Consider the following 23,668-nt stretch of genomic DNA (forward strand, 5'->3'; position numbering starts at 1 on the left):
CAGAGAGTAGGATTCAATGGTCAGTGTTCTCAATGGAGAAGGGTAGTCAGTGGGGTTCCCCAGGAGTCTGTGCTGGGACTGCTGCTTTTTAACATATTTATAAACTAGTGGAACCATGCCCGTTTCCTCAACAATGAAACGGGCCCTAGGAAGGCTGTCATGTAAGCTTTTTTTTCTCTCTCCCCTGCCCTCCCCTCCATGTCCACCAATTCTTCCCTCCCCTCCCCTCCATGTCCAGCGATTCTCCTCCTCCCTGCCCTCCCATCCGTGCCCCGTGATTCTCTCCTCTACTGACCTCCCATCCCATCCATGTCCATCAATTCTCCTCTGCCCTGCCATCCCCTTCCCTTCCTCCCCTCGATGTCCCACGATTCTTTCCTCCCCTCGATTTGTGCCTGAACGTTCTCTGGCTGGCTGGCGCTCGCTTCCGTTCTGTTCGTAACATCCCTCCTGACGTCAGCTCGCCTCCAGCGTTCCCTTCCCTCTCACTGTTCCGCCCTCTGACGTCATTACGTCTTGACGCGAGGGCAGGACTGTGAGGGGGAATGGAACGCTGGAGGCTGGCTGACGTCAGGAAATGTTACAAACCCAGGCAGCCAGACATGGAACGTTGGAGGTGCAAATTATTATATAGGATGATCTAGAGATGGGAGTAACTAATGAGGTAATTAAATTTGCTGACGACACAAAGTTATTCAAAGTTGTTAAATTGCAAGAAGATTGTGAAAAATTACAAGAGGACCTTACGAGACTGGGAGACTGGGCGTCCAAATGGCAGATGACATTTAATGTGAACAAGTGCAAACTGATGTATGTGGGAAAGAGGAACCCAAACTATATCTACATAATGCAAGGTTCCACATTAGGAGTCACCAACCACTAAAGGGATCTAGGTGTTATCGTTGATGATATGTTGAAACTCTCGGTTAAGAAAGCAAGTAGAAAGTTAGGTATTATTAAGAAAGGAATGGAAAACAAAATGAGGATGTTATAATGCTTTTGTATCACTCCATGGTGTGACCGCACCTCAAAAATTGTGTGCAATTCTGGTCACCACATCTCAAAAAAGATGTTAAGGGGCAAAAAATGTCCAAATTCTGAATAGAAAAGAAGTTCATTTTTAAAAAAGAAAAATGTCGATCTTATTTTTTTTTCCAAAATACTGTTTCTAACAAGGTTTGGTGCTTTGGACGTTTTGTTTTTTAGTCCATTAAAAAAAAAATGTCCAAGTGATAAACGTAGAAAATCAAGCCACTGGGATGTAGGAGGGGCCAGCATTTTTAGTAGACTGGTCTCCCAGACATCCCAGGAGATAAATGGGGCACTGCAGTGGACTTCAAAAATATGCTCCCAGGTACACATCTCACCGTTGCTCCCTTATCTTGTCTGCTGAGCCCCCCAAAACCCACCCAAAACTCACTGTCCACAACAGGAGTGGCCTAGTGGTTAGGGTGGTGGACTTTGGTCCTGGGGACCTGAGGAACTGAGTTTGATTCCCATTTCAGGCACAGGCAGCTCCTTGTGACTCTGGGCAAGTCACTTAATCCTCCATTGCCTGCACGTAAGCCGCATTGAGCCTGCCATGAGTGGGAAAGCGCAGGGTACAAATGTAACAAAAAAAATAAAAAACTACAATAGGCCTTATGGGTGAATAGAGCACTTATATGTGGGTACAGTGGGTTTCTGGTGAGTTTTGGAGGGCTCAGTTTCCCCCACAAATGTGACAGGTAGAGGGAGAGAGGGACCAGAATCCCCTAGGGACCTGCATGCTGTTCTAATGGACCTGAGTATAACATCTGAGGCTGGCAAGTAATGTTTTTTATCACATTTTTGGGGGTTAGTGACCACTGAGGGAGTAAGGAGAGGTCATCCCTGATTCTTTCCAGTGGTCATCTGGTCATTTAGGGCACCCTTTTGTGCCTTATTCGTTATAAAAGAGATGGCTGAAGGGAGATGTGATAGAGGTCTATAAAATATTGAGTGGAGTGCAACGGGTAGACGTGAATCACTTGTTTATGCTTTCCAAGAATACAAGGACTAGGTGGCACACAATGAAGCTACTACGTAGTAAATTTAAAACAACGTGTATTCAAGCTCTGAAATTCACTGCCAGAAAATGAGGTTTAAAAAAGCAGTTAGCTTAGCAAGGTTTTAAAAAAATTTTTGGGACACATTCCTCAGTCATTATTAAGATGAACTGGGAAAAATCCACTGTTTATTTCTAGTATAAGCAGTATAAAATCTGTTTTATTCTATTGGGATCTTGCCAGGTACTTGTGACCTGGATTGGCCACTGTTGGAAAGGATACTGGGCTTGGTGAATCTTCTATCTGTTCCATTATAGCAGTGTTTATATTTGTATATTCTTATGTTCTTTAAGTAGCCTTCCCATTGGCTAGATCCTACCATGGTCTCTGCACTGGAAGAGGGGAGCATTGGAGAAATATCCAGACAACGTAGCCACCTTTTGGTTTTGAAACAGAGTAGTTACAAATTTCTAGAATTGTGCAAAAATAGCCTCCCCCTCCCAAATTTAAAAAAAAAAAACTTTTGCAGATATACCAAGTCACATGCATTTGGCGTGTGACACATGCATTGGGCCCTGACTCCAGCTCACACGCCAAAGCTCCCTCCTCTCACGCATTGAGAGGAGGTGACTTTGGCGTCTGGCATAGGAGACCAGCACCTCTCTTTCCCCCTCCATTCCAGTTCCAGTATCTCTCCCCGTTCCTTCCTCCCCCCCCCCTTCCCGGTTTCAGCCTCTGTCCTCCTCCCTTCCCGCCATGGTCCCTGTCACATTTTCCCCTTGCCACCGGTGGCGGCACTGCTTCAATTGAAACAGCTTGCCTTGGGGCTTTTGGGGCCTTCCCTATGATTTGTCCTGCCCTCACTGATGCAACTTCCTACCTCTGCAACGGTGGGTCGTGTTACAGGGAAGGCCAGAAACTGCCAGATGATGGATCTTTAAATACAGTTGAATTGTTTCCATAGGTTTGTTGTGGTTTATTGTTAAGTGTTTGAAATAATTGAGTTTAAAATATGTAACATCATTCATGAAGGCACATAAAGGATTTACTTGTCAATAAGTGTAGCCAGCAGCCCTTCCTTGGACTTCAGTCCCTTCACCACCATTTAAAATGTATAGATTGAATGCACTGTGAGAAAAACCTCACATATTGACCTTCAATTTCACATATTGGGGTGGTACGTCACTCTTCTGGATGGGCCACCCTTGGTATCTCTGACACCCATAGGAGCCTCCTTTTCAAAATGATTGGGGGTGCTGAATGAACGCAACCTAATATTCTCCCTCCACCTGCCACCACCAAAAAAGAAATAGCCTTAGACTACATTCACCTTTCTTTTGATTTGTTCTTTTTTAAATATATTTTATTGCAACAGATAAAACAATAACAACAGAGCAATACCAAATAAAAAATGAATGGTGTGCAACATGAGTCTACTGTCTCCTTGGAAATATCAGAAAGCATATACATCTTCTTTCCCCTAAAGAAATTCTCAATATTCTCTCTGAGAAGAACACACATTCACTTTCTCTGACCTTTACACACAAACTCACTGTCTGTCTCTAAAAACACACATCAAATATCTCTCTGTCTATGAGAAACATACACACACTCATGTTCACACTCTGTCTCTGGGGAACACACACACTGTCTCTGTCTCTGAGAAACACAATTAAAATTTTAAAAATTCTCTATCTTTTTTTTTTGTGTTTACTACTACTTATCATTTCTATAGCGCTACCAGACGTACGCAGTGCTGTACACTTGAACATGAAGAGACAGTCTGAATCTAACTTGGCAGAACTTTACAATCCATTCCTGAGTTACAAGTGCAGCACCACTCAGACCAATAAGGGAGCTGAAATGATGGTCTGGCTCATTCAAGGACTGTACAAGTAAATATAATCCCCGTTAAATGTGGAGATGGTGTTACGTATCTGTTATCCTAAATTTCACAAGCATCAGCACAAGAAGAAAAGAATCCAACAAAGTCCATGTAGCTGTTCGTGTCCTTTCACTTAGTACTGGCAAAGTGCACACCAGTGGCGTAGCTATGGGGGGCCATGGGGGCCTGGGCCCCCTGGTTTGGCTGGTGGGGGTCCCCAACCCCCACCAGCTAAAATGTTTGTCCCGTGCTGGTCTCACATTGCCTGGCGCCCTGTCATGTTTTCAGTCGTTGTGAATGCTCGTTTTAATGAAACTGAGCATGTGCTCAGTTCATTAAAACCAGTGTGCAATGCAACTGAAGACAGAACAGGTAGGCAGTGGGGGGGGGGGGGGGGGGGGGGGAAGCAGTGGTGTGGGGCAGAGGCGGTGGCAGGAGGGTGACGATGGGGAGGCAGTAGCAGCTGCAGGGGAGCGGAAGTGGTGACGGTGGGGAGGTGGACCAAAATGTGCCCCCCCCCCCCACCTTGGGCTCTGGCCCCCCCTCCTGTTGAGATCTGGCTACACCCCTGGTGTACACTAACCAGCTATCTGGCTAGTGTCTTGCTGAGCAAACTGGTAACCCTTGTGCTAAGGAAAAGAAGCAGCAAGTGCCTAAAGTTCCTATGAATATTGTACATTTAGGTAGAAAAGTACAAAGAAGAGTTTCTAGTACCAAAGTAAAAGATTAAAGACAAGCCTTACTTGTAGTAGAGGGGGAAGGGAATTCTTATGCACACTCTTAGCTCAACACTAGCTGTCGGTCTGTGCTGATGCAAGGGAAGTAGCCTGGGAGCAGCTGGCTGAAGGCAGGCTACTACTGCTGGATCTGGATCAAGGAGGTTTAATAAATAGGAGTGGAAGTAAGCCCATCTAGTTCACTGTAAGCAAGGAAGCCAATTAGGAGAGTCTAAGTTTCCACTTCCCAGCACAGCCGTCATTCCTGTTCACTCAAAACAAAGCAAGGAAACCTATGAGCTGCTGCATCAACATTATCGTTTTTTTTATGGTTGGTCCTTCTACTACTACTACTACTAATCATTTCTATAGTGCTACTAGATGTTCGCAGCACTGTACTGTAACAAGTCTAAAGCTGTTTCAATTGGATAGGCAGTACCTTAAAAGGTGGAGAACAAAAGATTTTTGTTTTGTTTTTTTACTTATTGGACAGCTTTTTAATTTATTTGAAAGCTTTCCATATGTAGATATAAATATCATGAAATAACAATTGAATATCACTAAAACAGCTTAAAGAATTATTATAGCTGGTAGAAACAACAATTTTAAACTCTGTATTTTGTGCTCATTTTTCTACACTAAAAACTAAATAATACACTGTATACAATACAGATGGCCAAATTTTAGTGAGGTTATCCTGTTTCCTGATGGGTTCCATCTTAAATGTTGTTGTAATCTGCCTTGGGAAGCCTGGTGTGATAAAGATGATGAAATATATTGAGATTAAATGGAAGTAGAATTAAACTCTCCTTTCATTAGGGCACATGGAATCACATCTTCATCTGTTTTGTAGAAGTTTACCTTTTAGATACACAAATGGATTATTCTGTTGTTTGAGCATGTTTAAGGAACAAGTGGTTTATAAGTGAAAATAATACAAATATTTTCTGTCAAACAGATCTCTCATTTGTTGAAATATAACTAAATGGGCTATAAGCCCCTAATGTAGTCCATTGGTTTTCTTATATTTTGTTCTTGTGATGGCTCATACTGTGCCAAAACTGGAAATACAGTGAGACAGAATAATAGAATTCAGTAACATCCAAAACTTATTTTTTATGTTTTAATTATCTTTATTAAAAGCAAAACATGTTGGTTAATAAGCTTCATAGAGAACAAGAAAAAACAGTAAACCATCCAACATGGCACAATAAAAACGTTTACAGAAAACATACCCCAAGAACCCTTTCCCTCCCCTCCCATACTCTCCTTCCAACCTATAAGTCCACCTGACTGTTTCCACCTACCAAAACAACACAACAGATGTACAGATCATCATCAGTAGGACTCAAAACATTTGATAACAAGCACTGCCTCCACTGTATGCAAATCTCTGTCATGATTATTCGTTGTCAATATGCCTTGGATAACTCCAGGACCAGGTTATCCTAACTACCATAACTACCTAACTACCATATTTGGGTAATAACTGAGAAAATGCTACTAAAAATTATATTACAAAGCATGAAGTTGACTTGGTTAACTTCTGCTGTATATCAACCAGTAGTAAATAATAGTAATAAACAATATTAAGTGCATTTTTATAATATACTACTACTTAACATTTCTAGAGCGCTACTAGGGTTACGCAGCGCTGTACAGTTTAACAAAGAAGGGCAGTCCCTGCTCAAAGGAGCTTACAATCTAAAGGACGAAATGTCAAATTGGGGCAGTCTAGATTTCTTGAATAGAGGTATGGTGGTTAGGTGCTGAAGGCACTACATTCTTCAAGACAGGTAAAAAAAAAAGCTTTCAAATGCTCCCAGGTTTCAACCTAATACATGTTAAATGTGGGATATGAATGTAAATATTTTATGTATTTATTTATTAGGATTTAATTTACCGCCTTTTTGAAGGAATTCACTCAAGGCGGTGTACAGTAAGAATAGATCAAACATGAGCAATAGACAATTACAGCAGTAAAAATATTTATTTATTTATTTGTAGCATTTGTATCCCAAATTTTCCCACCGATTTGCAGGCTCAAACATACAAAGTATGGGATGGTTTACTATTTACAATGTCAACACAATACCTAATGTATAAATAAATAGAAACGTTAAGCACCTGATTCTCATAACATGATGTGTCTGTTTTAGTGGCCCATTACCAGGAGAAAAAAAAATCTCTGCACGAATATAACACGTGCTAGGATGTCCCTATAACCAACCCCTCCAACTGTAAGATTTATAACAAATTACTACTCTACTTATGAAAAGTTATCCCGTTTTTATGTTTCCTCTGTGTACATCCGTATGCTGCACAAGCTGGCATGTTTGAAAATATAAGTGAGATTACATAAAAAATGCTACCAACAATAAAGAACGACCACGTAGATGAAGCAGCACATAGGTTTGCTTGATTTGTTTTGCGAATACGGGGATGACGCCTGCGCGGGGAAGGGAAAATTCAGACTGACCTAATTGGTTTCAGTGTTTTGACGTCACTTCATCTCCTGTCTATTAAACCTCCTTGGGTTAAACTTCCTTGTAGAGTGTATTAATACTGGGAGGCGGGGTGAAGGTGCGTGGGTGTGGCGTGGATGGTTGGGCGGGATGAAGACGCCAGTAGGTTAATGCTGGGAGGCGGGGCTAAACTGAGAGTGGGTGCGGCGCGGTTGGTTGGGCGAGATGAAGGGAGGCAGTATGTTAATGTTGGGAGGCGGGGTGTAGGCGGTACGCGGCCGGTGTCAATAAACTATTACTGTGATTGGAGGAGCGCTTTGCGTTAGGTAGATTGTTAGTGTGCGGTGACTGTGTGGGGATCCATCTGCAGTTATAATAAGGGGTGGTGTTGCACGTGCACTGGGGTCTTATTTTCGGGCTCCAGGTGATGAACCGGCCTTTTGACTGCTAAGGTTAGCGGTTGGGAAGATGCTGCTGACCTCCCCGGTGGTGGTGGTGTGGGAGTGGCTGAACGGACTGGGTCGCTGGAGACCGTACAGCCCCGCTCTGAGTCACTACATCGAGGCGATGCTGGAGGCGAGTCCTCGGGTGTCCAGTGTGCTGCTCGGCCGTGTGGATGAGAAGCTCGTGTCCTGCGTGTTAGACCTGCAGACAATGCGCCAGTTCCGCCAGGACACCGGTGAGTGCGGTGTTCAGGGGTGGGGGTGGGATTTAAGTGTAAATTGAGGGGTGCTTGGCATTTAAGATTATTCGTTAGTACTTTGCTATAAGGTCACATCCAGTCCACATCACTATTGGACGCTGCACGCTCGCACCACTCTAGAGTTTTCCCCAAACTGAGTGGCAGGAAGGAAGAGAGGGGGTAGGGGGGTAGGGGGGGGGGGCAGTGGTTTTGGAGAAGGTGGATACTGTGGATTAGGGGGTTAATGGTATTTAGAAGGAAAGAGAGAGTTGTGGTTGGTTGAAGGGGAAAAAGGTGGGGTAGAGTGGCCTTGGAGAGGGTGGTTTAGGGGTAAGGGTATCTAGAAGGAAAGGGATAGCTGTGGAGGGTGGGTGCATTTTGAGGGGTGGCTTAAGGGATGGTTTAGGAATAGTTTTTTTTTTAAGGGAGGGGGTAGGTTTCATTGTTTCTGGGTTTCTATGCTGTAGGGGCTTGAGGATGGTGCCCTTTCCGACGGAGATGCATGGGACCATTTTTCAGGGAGCCTGTTCACTGATGCCCCTGATCCAATGTGTCCTTTCATTGGTTTTATTTAATTTGCATATTTGGGCCCATTGTGTTGAATTCTTGCAGAGGTGTGTAGCCTCCAGTCACAGCACACTGTAATTGCCAGACTGTGTATTTCCTCTTCCTGCTTAACCCCATGATTATATGATTGATGTTGAAAACCTGATTTATTTTTTTAAACATAGAGTCCAGCTCCTAGCTTTAATTTTATAGGCAAATTTAATGTGAGTAGAATTTTTTTTTCCTAAATGTCCTAGTTAAAAATTTTCTAGCTTACCTGTAATTTAGGTATTCAGGTGCTGTTGGCTTGGACTGTTCCTCTCAACTTACCTTAGTTTTAGCATTATGTCTTGGTGTTTTCCTGATTTTCCTTAGTTTATCTTTGTTCATTTATTCTCTTGCTTAAGTTTTTGTTTGTTTTTTAATTGTAAGCAGCATTGTTATATGCTCCAAAGGCAGTATAGATAGTTCTAATAGTCTAAACTTTTCTGCTATCTCTATATTTCCATGCCAGTGTGCTTGCTGTTGGATCTATCCCTTGTCTTCCAACAGTCCTCTTTATGCTTACCTTATGTCTGTATAAGAGTATCACTAGGCTCACTATATAACTTTCAAACAACAGATATGTAAACACATGTAGTACGCTATAAATTTCTGTTGTATAACATCTATTAATCGCTATAATATTTATAGGAATCCAGACCATCAGAGGTGAACTTCCAATAAGCACAAGGCTTTATCTCAATCTTTTTGGAAGTAGGTGTGCTGCACCTTCATTTATCATCAGTCTGATTTTATTCTTATTTAATTTTTTTCTTTTTTTGCTATTTTCTTTTGATAATCATTGACTTTTTTATATGTAGCTCCCAAATTTTAAAAATTCTTATCTTGAATGAAACTCTTCAGCTGGGGAAAAGTGCCGACCCATGTTGAGAGATCACCACATTTAAATCAAGGGGAAGCCTTGAGAAAGCTAAGGCGAAACAGTTTTCCCCTGTTGAAGAGTTTTCAATCGAGAAGTATTTTTAAAAGTTGGGAGCTACATATAGAAGTCAATGATTATCAAAAGAAAATAGCAAAATTAAGAAAAAACTTGAATAAGAATAAAATTGGACTGATGACGAATGAAGCTGCAGCACACCTACTTCCAAAAAGATTGAAATAAAGCCTTGTGCTTATTGAAAGTTCACCTCTGATGATACGGATTCTTATAACTATTATAGTGATTGATTAATAGATGTTATACAACAGACATTTATATTGACGACCTTATGCCTGTAGGCACATCCCTCCTCAGAGCTGTACAGGCTGATGGAGGCATGGGGCCATTGCAGTCCCTTGCTGTGGTTTTGCATGGCCACCTAAATGTGGATGGACAGTTCATTTATTTATTTTTATTTATGTTCAAAAGCTTGAAATACTGCATAGGGCCTGGCATAGCCTTCAAAGCGGTTCGCAAACGCATAAAGGAAGAAAGACAGGGTTAACATCAAGAGAGGAGAAACTTGGAAAAAGTCATGAGAGGTAGGAGCCAAATGGTTAAGAAGCTATGATGTAGGCGAGTAAGAGGCAACAAAGTGGGTCTTCAGGGCCTGCTTGAAGGTGGAGATGGTAGGTTGGTTACGGATATGGCGAGGGAGATCATTCCAGAGCCTTGGGCCCAGGTAACTGAAGGCAGTATCATGGGTGCTGTTGAGATGGAGGACAGAAGTTGACACAGTGGAGGGCAAAGAATGATGAATGAAGAGGCTTGAAGGACAAGAGAGTTAAACGTGAACCCTAAGATCTTAAGAGTCCTTGTATCTTGCCAGTTTCTGATAAACTCCACTTTCTAAACCTTTCTGTGATAACCTCGACAATTCTCTTATCACTGTGCCCTTTTCCCAGCAGGCTCCTGCGCACACTTTCCAATTGGTCTTGCTCCCCATAGCAAGACACATTGATGGAGAATTGAGAAACCAAGACTGAGGGGTTGAAAGATAATAGAGGATGAGACTTATTTCTCTTGCTCACACCCCACTTGTTACCAAGCATTTCTCAAACCCCTTCTCTTCCTACCCCTCAGCTGAACACGCTGCTAAGTATCAGCAACATCCCTGGGAGGAGTCTTGACTTTAAGCCCAGGCCCCAGTGGAAATTCTGATCACAGAAAAAGAGCAAACCCACAAGTGTAAAAAAGAGATTTATTTATTGTACTCAGCAGACCAGTCCAGAACCTGTGGGTTATGTCCATTGATCAGCAGGTAGACACAGAAGTATAAAAGTCCTGCAAGCTTTGGCCTATAAGGGTACCATGCGGCATAATGTCACCAGTATTTCTGACTCCAGCGGTTGGATGACGGGCTAATTGTGCAGCTACTGAACTGGTAACTAAAATAGCTCCTAAGCCAGTTGAGAAACTGAGCTCTGGTTGAGGTGAGGGTGCCTATTATTATAAGCTGAACTCTTAAAAAAATTTAAATTAAAAGAATAAGAAAGAAATAGTTTGGATTGGAGCTGGAGTATAGTTGTCATTTTCACCCCCCCCCCCCCCCCCCCACCCACCCATGGCTAAGGCTTCTATTTCCTACCAGGAGCTTCAGAGCAATAAGGTTACCTGACTTTCAACAGTTTACAATATTCTCTGCTGGTAAGTCAGTATGAGGTCCTTTTACTAAGGTGCACTAACAGATTTAGCGTGTGCTCTGACAAATGCTAAGATGCCCATAGAAATATAATGGGTGGTAACATATAGTAACATAATAAATGACGGCAAATAAAGACCTGAACGGTCCATCCAGTCTGCCCAACAAGATAAACTCATTTTACATGGTATGTAATACTTTATAGGTATATCAGAGTTTGATTTGTCCCTGCCTTTCTCAGGGCACAGACCATAGAAATCCGCCCTGCACTGGTTTTATTCTCCAAATACCGGCGTCGCCACCCAATGTCTGCTAAGACTCCATAGATCCATTCCTTCTAAACAGGATTCCTTTGTGTTTATCCCATGCATGTTTGAATTCCATTACCGTTTTCATCTCCACCACCTCTCGCGGGAGGGCATTCCACGTATCCACCACCCTCTCTGTGAAAAACATATTTCCTGACATTTATTTTATTTATGTTACATTTGTACCCCGCGCTTTCCCACTCATGGCAGGCTCAATGCGGCTTACATGGAGCAACGGAAGGTTAAGTGACTTGCCCAGAGTCACAAGGAGCTGCCTGTGCCTGAAGTGGGAATCGAACTCAGTTCTACAGGACCAAAGTCCACCACTCTAACCACTAGGCTACTCCTCCACATTAGTCCTGAGTCTGCCCCCCTTCAACCTCAATTCATGTCCTCTAGTTCTACCACCTTCCCGTCTCCGGAAAAGGTTTGTATTTGGATTAATACCTTTCAAATATTTGAACGTCTGTATCATATCACCCCTGTTTCTCCTTTCCTCCAAGGTATACATGTTCAGGTCAGCAAGTCTCTCCTCGTACGGTTTGCAACGCAAATCCCATACCATTTTCGTAGCTTTTCTTTGCACCGCTTCCAGTCTTTTTACATCTTTAGCCAGATACGGCCTCCAAAACTGAAACTGTTGCATGCCTTAGTAAAAGGACCCTTATATTTACTCACTGTGGATGATGGGAGATCCTTTCTCAGTTCTGGCTTTCCAGAAGGAGCTCTGGTTTCATCTAATCTTTGTCGCTGGCAGTGACTTTTTTATTTTACTTTTGAATTCCTCTGGAGCTGTTGGGGCTGCATTTATTACAGCTCTCTGAGATAAACCTGAGGTGTCTGGCAGAAGGTTCTGTATCTTCACACTGTTGCTTCAGTGGTTTATAGAAGCAGTTTACTTCTGGTTGTAGCACTTGGATGTTTGGCTCATATACAGGACTGCCGGAGCTCAACATGGGTTTCCCATTATTCTTTGAGCACACTTTCTTTTTAGCCAGGCAGTCTCATAGAACACCAGTGGCAGTACAGGGAAATCCCTGACCATGCTACATCCCCTCCAAAGGCAACAACTTTTGGAAGTTAATGGAGAAAGCATTTTTCTCAGCTTCACAATTCTTTGCTGTTCCCACAAGCTTTTGTTTATCAACTCCTGAGGGAGCTCAGAATGGTGTGTGTTTTTTGTTTAAATTGCTGGATTTCAGCAGAATTGTTGTCAATTAAAGCAGTGGGTCTTGTTTTCTACATGGTTGTATCTCTCTGGCAGAGTTTTTCAGTCCAGTGTGTGAGGGAGTTCCCTCTGAAAAGAGGGTATTTCTGTATGTTCCATCCTGCTACTTGGTCTTGTGTGAGCCAGTTACAATGTGCTAAGTTGTTGTATATTCTCTAATAATCGCCCAGGCTATTAGTTGAAACATTGGGTTTTCTGAAGTCAGGGTGGGCTATTATTGGAGGACCATCAGTTTTTTAGGAAGCCTGAAATTGGTCTCACAAGACAAACAGACAACCAGCAGACAGCTGAAGTGTTTAACAATGTTTAATTATTGAAATAAATGAGTGAAACAATACCCTAACCATGCTTTTACATTATTTAAGCTAAATTACTGGAGAAAGAGGAGATTACGGCTGAGACCAGACAGGTTCATTTGTGTTTGGGTTTGCTGTACAGACTTTTTAAAATTTACATCATTTTGAACAAGAACAACAAAGGTAAATTGCTCTACTGGGCTAAGAATTGTTATCATGACTGGATTTCTGCCATGTGGGAGGGGGATTCCCTCCTGAAAGAAGAGGGGGAGTTTTGTGTTTCAGGGAAGCTTTAGAGGCTGACTTCACAATAGCATTACTGAAAACAGGGTCACTGTGGGTTTGTTTACTTACAGCTGGCTGAGCAGTGCCTCTTTATTTTTTTTTCCTTTCTGTTTACCGCTGCTGTTTACTTGCTGAATTACTGCTACCCCTGTGCCAGGCTGAAGTGGAGCAGGATCAGAGAAGGTGATGAGGGTGGAGCCATGGTCTTGGTTCTGTAGGTCTTTTGTTACAGAGCGCGCCACTAAGCAGCAGTATATTTGTTTTAAACTTTCCTGCAGTCCAGTGGCGTGGACCACGGCCCACCCACTTAGGGCTCAGGCCCACCCAACACAAGCTCTGCCAGCTGAAGACTTTCCCCTGATAGTAACAAAATTCTACTCTCCACAATACTGGCACCTGCGCATGCTCAGTTTTCAGTGCATGCCTGCTGCAGACTGCCAAGGTGGAAAGAAGCATTTTCCTGCCAGCTGAGATATTTTTTGGGTGGTAGTGGTGGGGGAGAACATTTGGTGCCCACCTACTTCTTACCTAGGCCCACCCAAAATCTGTAGTCTGGCTACGCCCCTGCTGCAGTCTTTTTTTTCTTCTTAGGGTTGAGGGGAGGAGTGAGGGACTAACAAGGAAGCAGTCGGCAGAGGTAAAAAGAAAAAAAAACTTGAGGTGCTGTGAAGAGAGCTACTTGACACAGCCACAGACAAAAAGAACTGAAGGGGCACCCAAGGCATTTCTCTCCTCTACCCTACACCCGCTCATGATAACTAGACAGATCTTACCTCTTTTCAAGGTTATGACTGGTGATGGGCGATTATTGGGGGAATAATAACTTGCATATTACACTCAGATTTAAAGGGTTTTTCCGGTCCTGAAAGGGGGGGGAGGGGGAATTTATTAGAGAATACATTATATACAGAGTGATTTCCAGTTAACCTTTTTTGCTTTAGCACAGAGTTGGTTTCATCCTTCCAAAGGTGGGCTGTTCTGCCTCACCTTTTAGATTCTATAGTGGAACTTGGCAAGCCTGTGGTTACACACTGTACTCAGAACCTGTGAAGGCAGTATTCTACTCGCATTGCTGCTTCTGGTGTTATTTATTCCTTCTGTGCACCAGGCACACTTCTACAAACTGCAACTGCTAGCTTTAGTGGACATTTGGCATTCTTCCTCAGAGCTTCTTAGGAACTCTTACAGATGGTCCCTTCCTATAGTGGTGTCATTTTTGTTTTCATTTTTTTTTTCATGAAGCTTCTTTTGAAGCAACGTTATTGGGAGACAGCTGCAAGACTTTGTAGTTCACTTGGAGTCCAAATTTCAAAATTCTTGGCTTGGCTTCCATGCTGTTGGCATTCTGCTATAGCTTCAGCTCAGCTTGGGATAAGGTTATTCCTGACAAGTCCAGCAGTGCTAATTTTCTTATTTTTTAAGAAGGGGGGGGGGGGGGGGAGTCCGTCATTTGGAATGTCAGTGAAGAAAATGTCAGTTCATGTAAGTCTTAAGATTCCTTTGATTATATCAAGGATTACATGCAGGTCCTTTTTCTGGAACAGGAGGTTGATTCTGTCTCTATAGAAATGTTCCCAGGTCTTTGCCTTCCTGAATGTTTTTTTCATGTAGTCAAAACCCTTGACCTCAAGTTTCCCTTATCTTCCACATTCTTCTGTTTTTCATGTTGCTCTGTTTAAGGATCAGTTGCAGGTTGGATACTGCTTCCCTTCCTAATCTAACAACTTAAATTCTGGTTCCAGTGCTACTTGGGGCTTCGTTTGCCACACTTTAATTTTCTTAGAGCAGGCTTTTGTAATGTCTCTTTTACCTCAAGTTCTTATTTTTTTACTACATACATTAAATACTGTACTCCTCAAAGAGTTATGAAGCACTGGTTTTCTCCGTCACTTTTTTACATGGAAGGTACTGTTTCTCAAATTCTATATAGTGTAACTTGAGATGCACATTCAAATCACAACTCAATTGGTTAACAAGCCAATTAATGCCGATAACAAGCAATTATTAGCACTAATTAGAAATTACATACACACCTCGCTAAGTGTATTCTATAAAGTAGTTTGCATAAATTCTACTGCACGGATATCTCAAAAGGGGGCATGGCCATGGGAGGAGCATGGACGGGTCATTGGCATTCCTAAAATTTACACGCAGAATAACCCGTTTCATGCCTGAAGTTAGCTGTGGCCACTTACCTGGTTTTCATTGGTGTAAATGCGCTTAAATTTTAGTCGTATGAATGATGCTAGCGTGTTCTGTAAACCATGCCTAACTTTAGGTGTGGTTTATAGAAAACCATGCCTAACTTTAGGTGTGGTTTATAGAATACATGTAGTCGCATTTTCCACCTCTGTTGATTTTCGGCACCAAATGTAAATCTGGCCCTATATGATCAACATCTGCTGCACTCTTACTGCTTAGCTACTGATCCACGGGGTCCAAGAAACCCTGACTCTGAAGATGGAAGATCAACCTCATCTGTAAATTTAATGTTATCAATAGAAATCAAACAAAATAAAACATGGAAAAGAAAATAAGATGATACCTTTTTTATTGGACATAACTTAATACATTTCTTGATTAGCTTTCGAAGGTTGCCCTTCTTCGTCAGATCGGAAATAAGCAAATGTGCTATCTGACAGTGTATATAAGTGAAAACATTCAAGCATTACTATGACAGTCTGACAGGGTGGGAGGATGGGGGTGGGTAGGAGGTATGCATGGGGACATCAAAGCATATCATTGATATTCTAACAGGATGGGTGTGGATAGGTGAGGGGTGGGGTGATCAACAGAGACATACAGCTTTATGGTTTATAATGGGCTAGGAACCCCAGTTCCTTGTTAAGTCCTTTCTGTTGGGTGTTAAAATATTCAATCATTCTGACTTCAAAGGTCTTGCGTTCTTGTATGGTTTTAAAGTTACCTTTCAGGGTTCTCACTGTGAAGTCACTGGTACAGTGTCCTGGTCCTGTAAAATGCTGACCAACAGGTGTGGGAACCCTACTGGCACCAGTATTGTTCATGTGATGTCTATGTAAATTGAATCTTGTCTTAAGCATCTGGCCTGTTTCTCCAATATAGCATCCTTCGTTACATTTTTTACACTGAATGATATATACCACATTGGAAGATGAGCCAGTGAAAGATCCCTTTATGTTGAATATCTTTCCTTTGTAGATGACTTTGGGGTCCTGTGAAATATTTTGGCATAGTTTGCAACTGGATAAATTACAGGGAAGTGTGCCCTTCTGTTCCTTTTCAGACTGTGATGGAAGTTTACTTCTGATTAGCTTGTGCTTTAAGTTGGGTGGCTGTTGGAAGGCCAGTACTGGTGGGGATGGGAATATCTCTTTCAGTAATTCATCCTCCTGGAGTATAGGTTGTAGATCTCTTATGATTTTCCTCAGTTTTTCCAGCTCTGGATTGTATGTCACTACAAGGGGGATTCTGTCTGTGGATTTTTTCTCCTTGTACTGTAGCAGATTCTCCCTGGGTGTTTTGAGGGAGGAGGCAATATTCTTGGAGATTATTTTGGGGTTGTAGCCTTTCTGTTTGAAGGATGCAGTCAGGCTTTTAAGGTGTCTGTCTCTGTCCCCTGGGTCAGAGCAGATACGGTGGTATCTTGTGGTATCTGTTGATCACCCCACCCCTCACCTATCCACACCCATCCTGTTAGAATATCAATGATATGCTTTGATGTCCCCATGCATACCTCCCACCCACCCCCATCCTCCCACCCTGTCAGACTGTCATAGTAATGCTTGAATGTTTTCACTTATATACACTGTCAGCTAGCACATTTGCTTATTTCCGATCTGACGAAGAAGGGCAACCTTCGAAAGCTAATCAAGAAATGTATTAAATTATGTCCAATAAAAAAGGTATCATCTTATTTTCTTTTCCATGTTTTATTTTGTTTCATTTCTATTGATAACCTTAAGAGTGGACTAACACGGCTACCACACTCCTCTACGTAAATTTAGTGGAAATTGCCCCACTTCTTAGTCTGTGCTGTAGGCACTGTTGTATGTCAGAATCACTTAGACAGCAATTACTCTGGACTCGTATTGCTAAGGATATGATCGGTGCATAAATTAGCCTTAGATTCTTATTAGGCTGTCCACCAATGAAGAAATAATGCCAGAACAATATATAAACATATGTACTGTGCACAGAATATATTATATGAATCAGTTGTTTACTCTTCCAAAAATACTAGAACTAGAGGGCACGCAATGAAGCTAGAAAGTAGTACATGAATCGGAGAAAATATTTTTTCATTCAACGTGTAATTAAACTCTGGAATTCGTTGCCAGAGAATGTAGTAAAAGTGGTTAGCTTAGTGGGGTTTAAAAAAAGGTTTGGATGGCTTCCTAAAGGAAAAGTCCGTAGACCATTATTAAAATGGACTTGGGGGAAAATTCACTGCTTATTTCTAGAATAAGCAGCATAAAATGTATTCTACTGTTTTGGGATCTTGCCAGGTATTTGTGACCTGGATTGGCCACTGTTGGAAACAGGATGCTGGGCTTGATGGACTTTCAACCTGTCCCAGTATGACCATACTTATATTGTAGTTGTATAATAAGTACATATCTTGAGAAGATATTACTAACTTAGCAGCTAAAGTAGGCTAATGACCACATATCTGAGTAAAACCTGTCTTTCACAGGCAAAGACCAAAACTAGCTAAGTCCTGAGCATAAGAGGAAAGTTCCTGCTTCTCTCACCCTCCGAGTCCAGATGGGGTGATGAATCTACTCCTCTTTCAGGCTCTAGCAGAATTCCCCCTGCGAGACCCTACTAATCAGGATTTAGCCCAAGGTCACTGCTCTGCGCAGCTTTTTTTACTCTGTATGTAGAAAACCACAGAGCTGCGAAGAACTGCACTAAGTACTACTACTACTTATCATTTCTATAGCGCTACCGGACGTACGCAGTGCTTACAGGAATTACAGTTCACAGATGTTTGGGGCAAATCAGTCACTCGCCTGAGTGTGATGCATACATCATTAAATCTTCTCTGCCTCTTCTTTCTTTCTCTCTCCCCTTCCCAGCTTTGGCACTGCCCTCTGGGTCCACAGATGACCAACATGGACCAATTACGAATTGTCCGTCCAGGTTACATAGTACATGACAATGAGGGGCCTTATGGGCTCCCTGCAAGAGCAGCTTATCAGTAGTACCAAACTCCCCTCCATGGTTCACAGATGTTCCCAGAGACGCTGTCTCTGTGAAGCACGCTCCTACATACCTTCCCAGGAGATAAACTGGATGGCTAGTTTCAAGTAAACACGTCCTTGGATAATATCATCGTCACAGCCAGGGGCGTAGCTACGGGTGGGCCTGGGTGGGCCCAGGCCCGCCCAGTTTTTGGTCAGGCCCACCCAGATGTCACCGTGTCTCCTCACTCTCTCCTACCCCCGCAGTAGCGCTTGTCTTCAACGCTATTGGCGCTGCCTCCTCCACCTCACAGTCTCCGAGTCCGTCTCCCACTCCCGTAGCAGCTTGCGATTTGCTACCAGCACTGCCTGACAGCTGACACGCGGCGCAACGTCCTGCTCCGGGGGCGGGGCCTTCCCTCTGCCACACTGATTCAACATCCTGTTTATGCAGGGCAGAAGAACGCACGCGGCAGAGGGAAGGTCTTGGAGCAGGTCGTCAGTTCCGCGTCTGTGATGTCAGGCAGCGCCGGTAGCAAATTATAAGCGCTGCCACGGGGGGGGGGGGGGGGGGGACGGAGACAGAGACTGTGAGGTGGAGGAGGCAGCGCCGATAGCATCGAATACAAGTGCTGCGGCGGGGGTGGGAGAGGGTGAGGAAGACAGTGGTCTGCTCACCCTGCAAGGGAAGGGAGAGGTTCTGGACATGTGTGGGGGGGTGAGGAAGACAAAGGGGAGCGGGCTGAAGGGAATGGAGAGGTTCTGGATGTGTGTGGGGGAAGGGAGAGGTTCTGGACGTGTGTGGGGGTGAGGAAGACAAAGGGGAGCGGGCTGAAGGGAAGGGAGAGGTTCTGGACGTGTGGTGGGGTGAGGAAGACAAAGGGGAGCGGGCTGAAGGGAAGGGAGAGGTTCTGGACGTGTGTGGGGGAAGGGAGAGATTCTGGATGTTTTGGGGGGAGGTGAGGAAGACAAAGGGGAGCGGGCTGAAGGGAAGGGAAAGGTTCTGGACGTGTGTGTGTGTGGGCATCAGGGAAGGAGTGGGGGAAATCCTGGCCACACTGGATCACAGGAGAGGGGGGCAAGACGAAAGAGAGAAGTGACAGGAAGATGCTGGGAGGGGGTGAAGGCTGGGGAGTGGGGAGAAGAGAGGGAGCAGATGCTGGGCTAGAAGGGTGGAGGGAGAGAGACACTGGGAAAGGTGGAACCATGTGGGAGAGGCCAAGGGGGTGGTAAGGAAATAAATGTGAGGAAGATGGTGATTACAGGGGAAAGAAATATGGTAATGGGTCATAGATTGAAGATGGAAGGGAATGGATGGCTGGAGAAGTAGAGAGATGGGGAATAGGAGAACTAGTGTGTGGAAAGGACATGGAAATCTGACAGGTATCTGAAAAGTAAAACAAAGGAAAAGGGGTTAGGATAAAATTTGGGTGGACAGAGAAGAAAATAAAAAGAGGAAAGAGCTAATATGGAAAAGTTAATATGTCAGAGGCAAGTGAAGTGAGGGAATGGAACAAGAGAGGAGAAAAAGACAAATGGACAGCAGCTGCTTGAAGGAGAAATAGCAGAAAGATTGGAAAGTTCAAAAGAGAAACTGGATCAACATGATGGAAAAAGAAAATGACCAGACAACAAAGGTAGAAAAGGCATTTTATTTTGAATCTTAACTGAAATATGATAGCTTGAGAAATATGCATAGCAGATGTCACTTTCCTCATGAACTAAAGTGTTTCTGTTTCTATTTTGAGTTGGGAGGTGCTGGGGGAGAGATGGAGAATAGGGGGAGGAAGGGCGGGGCAGAGAGAAAATTTTGTGCCCACCCACTTTGGGCTGAGGCCCACCCAAAATTGGATGTCTGGCTACGCCACTGGTCACAGCTATGCCAGGAAAGAAATGCAGAATCTGTTTCAGAGAAAATGGTTCAGGCCTAACCAGGCCTCAGGCTTAGCAGAGAAGAGAGACAGGGAAAATAACCCTACAGTGCCCAGAAATCCAAGAGTTCTCTCCTAAGCTGTGTCTACTCAATCCACATTGAACACAAACTGTACCAGGCTAGCCATGACCTTATTCCATCTGGAGCATTTCATCTTGAGAATGAGTCCCCCTGTCATAACATCCTGGCAGCCTGGGTACCTCTATCTCACCTGTGCTTCCAGGACATTTCTGTCAGAAGCCTGTGAGGTTCTAACTACTAAGTCATATTGCTTTGGGGTTGCAACATCCCAAGATACCACCACTCCTTACAGGCCTTCTAGCCCATTCTCTGAGGTGGAACAAAAAATAATTCTGAATTTAATGCTATGAAGTTCAGAAAGCTGTGTCGTATTAATATAGTAAAAGTTGGCAGATAAAGACCTGCGCGGTCATAAGTACATACATGAGTATTGCCACACTGGGACAGACCAAAGGTCCATCATGCCTAGCATCCTGTTTCCAACAGTGGCCAGTCCAGGTCACAAATACCTGGCAAGCTCCCAAAAAAGTTCAATACATTTTATGCTGCTTATGCCAGAAATAGCAGGGGGTTTATCCTAAGTCAATTTAATAATGGTCTATGGACTTTTCCTTTAGGAAGCTGTCCAGACCTTTTTTAAACCCCGCTAAGCTAACCGCCTTTACCACATTCTCTGGCAGGGAATTCCAGAGTTTAATTACATGTTGAGTGAAGAACATTTCTCCAATTTGTATTAAATATACTACTTTGTAGCTTCATCGCATGCCCCCTAGACCTAGTATTTTTGGAAAGAGTAAACAAACAACTTACGTCTACCCGTTCCACTCCACTCATTATTTTATAGACCTCTATCATATCTCCCCATAGCCATCTTTTCTCCAAGCTGAAGAGCCCTAGATGCTTCAGCCTTTCCTCATAGGGAAGTCGTCCCAGTCGTCCTGTCCCCTTTATCATTTTCGTCGCCCTTCTCTGTACCTTTTCTAATTCCACTAGATCTTTTTTGAGATGCGGCGACCAGAATTCAGTACAATATTCGGGGTGCGGTTGTACCATGGACCGATACAAAGGCATTATAACATCCTCACTTTTTTGTTTTCCATTCCTTTCCTAATAATACCTACCATTCTATTTGCTTTCTTAGCCATCACAGCACACTGAACAGAGGGTTTCAACCAGGACTTTTTTTGAGGGGGTACTTGGGTGTACTGAGTACTGGGACCTTTTCCATTGTCTGGTAAAATTGACCCATGGTCCCCAAGTTTTAATGAAAGAGCTCAGGCCCTACACACCAATTCTGCCTTGTCATAGATTCTGTGACTAGTTGCAGGGGGCCTGGCTATTGTGGGGTGGGTCCCTCAGTGATCACCACACCCCTGAACGGGGGCATGGTATTTGAATATTGGCACCTTTTTCGCTAGAAAAAAAATGCACTGGTTTCAATGTATCATCAACAACAACGCTGAGATCCCTTTCTTGGTCGGTGACTCCTAACGTGTAACCTTGCATTACGTAGTTATAGTTCGGGTTCCTCTTTCCCACATGCGTCACTTTGCACTTGCTCACATTAAACATCATCTGCCATTTAGCCGCCCAGTTTCCCAGTCTCATAAGGTCCTCTTGTAATTTTTCACAATCCTCATGCGATTTAACAACTTTGAATAACTTTGCGTCGTCAGCAAATGCAATTACCTCACTAGTTACTTGCATCTGTAGATCATTTTTAAATATGTTAAAAAGCAGCGGTCCCAGTACAGACCCCTGGAGGACCCCACTATCTTCCCTTCTCCATTGAGAATACTGACCATTTAACCCTACTCTGTTTTCTATCCTTCAATTTGTCAAATTGGTCCATCCAATCTGCCCATCAAGGTAGCCAAAGTTGAATCTAGCTCTCTGCATAGGCTCCACTTCTCTACTTAATCTCGGTCTCTCCTTACCAATTTTGGGGCACAGATCATAGAAGCAGGGGCGTATCTGGAATCCGGCGGTAGGGGGGGCCACAGCCAGAGAGGGGGGGCACATTTTTGCCTCCCTCCCTCCCCCCCCCCGCCGCCGCCGCCTCTCTCCACCCCCTCCCCGCCGTCAACCCTCCCCCGCTGCTTACTTTTGCTGGCGCCGAGGTCCGACCCGCAATCTCCGTTTTTCGTCTTCCTCCGTGGCCATGCTTCCAGGAAGTAATGCTGCAGTGCTGATTCGTTGAATCCAGTTCGGCGTGACGCCGAACTGGATTCAACGAATCAGCACTGCAGCATTACTTCCTGGAAGCATGGCCACGGAGGAAGACGAAAAACGGAGATTGCGGGTCGGACCTCGGCGCCAGCAAAAGTAAGCAGCGGGGGAGGGTTGACGGCGGGGAGGGGGGCCAGGGCGAAATCTGCGGGGGCCCAGGCCCCTGTGGCCCCACGCAGATACGCCCCTGCATAGAAGTCCAGCAATGATCCTACTTCCCATCTGCTGGAGTTGCTGTTGAAGCCCACTCTAGCCTCGATCCTGATCCATTTTTGCCGTTTACAGGACCCAAACCTTAGTCTGCCCAGCATTAGTCTTACTTTCTAATATCTGAAGCTGGTGTCAAAGCTCACTCCAGTACAAGGTCATTTAAGTTTTGCTTTTGTTGGATTCCATCCTTTTTCCATATTACAGTGGTCCCCAAACCTGGTCCTGTAGGCACCCCAGGCAGTCAGGTTTTCAGTATGTCCAGAATGAATATTCATGAAGCCAATCGCTCTAAGGCAGAAAATTGCTTCCTTTCCTGGCCAGATTATCTGTAACTACTGAATCGTTATACCCACACTAGCCCACTCCTCGTCACTTCACTGGCTCCCTGTCCACTTCTGCATTCTGTTTAAATGCATCCACTCTGCAGCCCCCCATTACCTCTCCACTCTCATCTCTCCCTACATTCCTGCCCGTGAACTCCGCTCACTGCACAAATCTCTCTTGTCGTCCCCCTTCTCCTCCACTGCTAATTCCAGGCTTCGCTCCTTTTCTCTCGCAGCTCCTTATGCCTGGAATAGACTTCCTGGACCTATACGTCTAGCTCCATCTCTACCTGTTTTCAAATCTATGCTGAAAACCCACCTTTTCACTGCTGGTTTTTAGCTCCTAGCCACTACTCAATTGCCCTCCCCTTGTCCCTTCCTTCCTTCTCACCCATTACTTCCCTCACCGGTAACTGTCTTGTCTGTCTGTATTATTTAGATTGTAAGCTGTTTTGAGCAGGGACTGTCTCTTTGTATCAGGTGTTCAGCGCTGCGTGCATCTGGTAGCGCTATACAAATGCTAATAATAATACTGGCTCCCCTCTGCGGAACACTTTGAGGGGCATAATCGAACGCGAACACCCATCTCCATGGGCGCCTGTATCCGTGGGCGCCTATTTCCGAGAATGGGACAACCCATATTTTCGAAAAAAGATGGGTGCCCATCTTTTTTTCCGATAATACGGGTTGTGTGGGGCAAATGCCTAGGAGTTGGCCGTTTTTCA

General features: G+C 44.0%; 1 protein-coding gene across 1 annotated transcript in view; it reads left to right on the forward strand.

Moving 5' to 3' along the window:
* Positions 1–7,433: 7,433 nt before the first annotated feature.
* Positions 7,434–23,668, forward strand: part of DTX4 (deltex E3 ubiquitin ligase 4) — a 55,579-nt gene continuing 39,344 nt past the window's right edge. The window contains exon 1 of the mRNA XM_030221161.1: positions 7,434–7,772. Within this exon, the coding sequence (XP_030077021.1) occupies positions 7,562–7,772 (211 nt within the window). The 5' untranslated portion in view covers positions 7,434–7,561. The remainder of the gene's footprint in view (positions 7,773–23,668) is intronic.

The sequence above is a fragment of the Microcaecilia unicolor genome, chromosome 1 (genome assembly GCF_901765095.1).
Source record: "Microcaecilia unicolor chromosome 1, aMicUni1.1, whole genome shotgun sequence".
Classification (NCBI taxonomy): domain Eukaryota; kingdom Metazoa; phylum Chordata; class Amphibia; order Gymnophiona; family Siphonopidae; genus Microcaecilia; species Microcaecilia unicolor.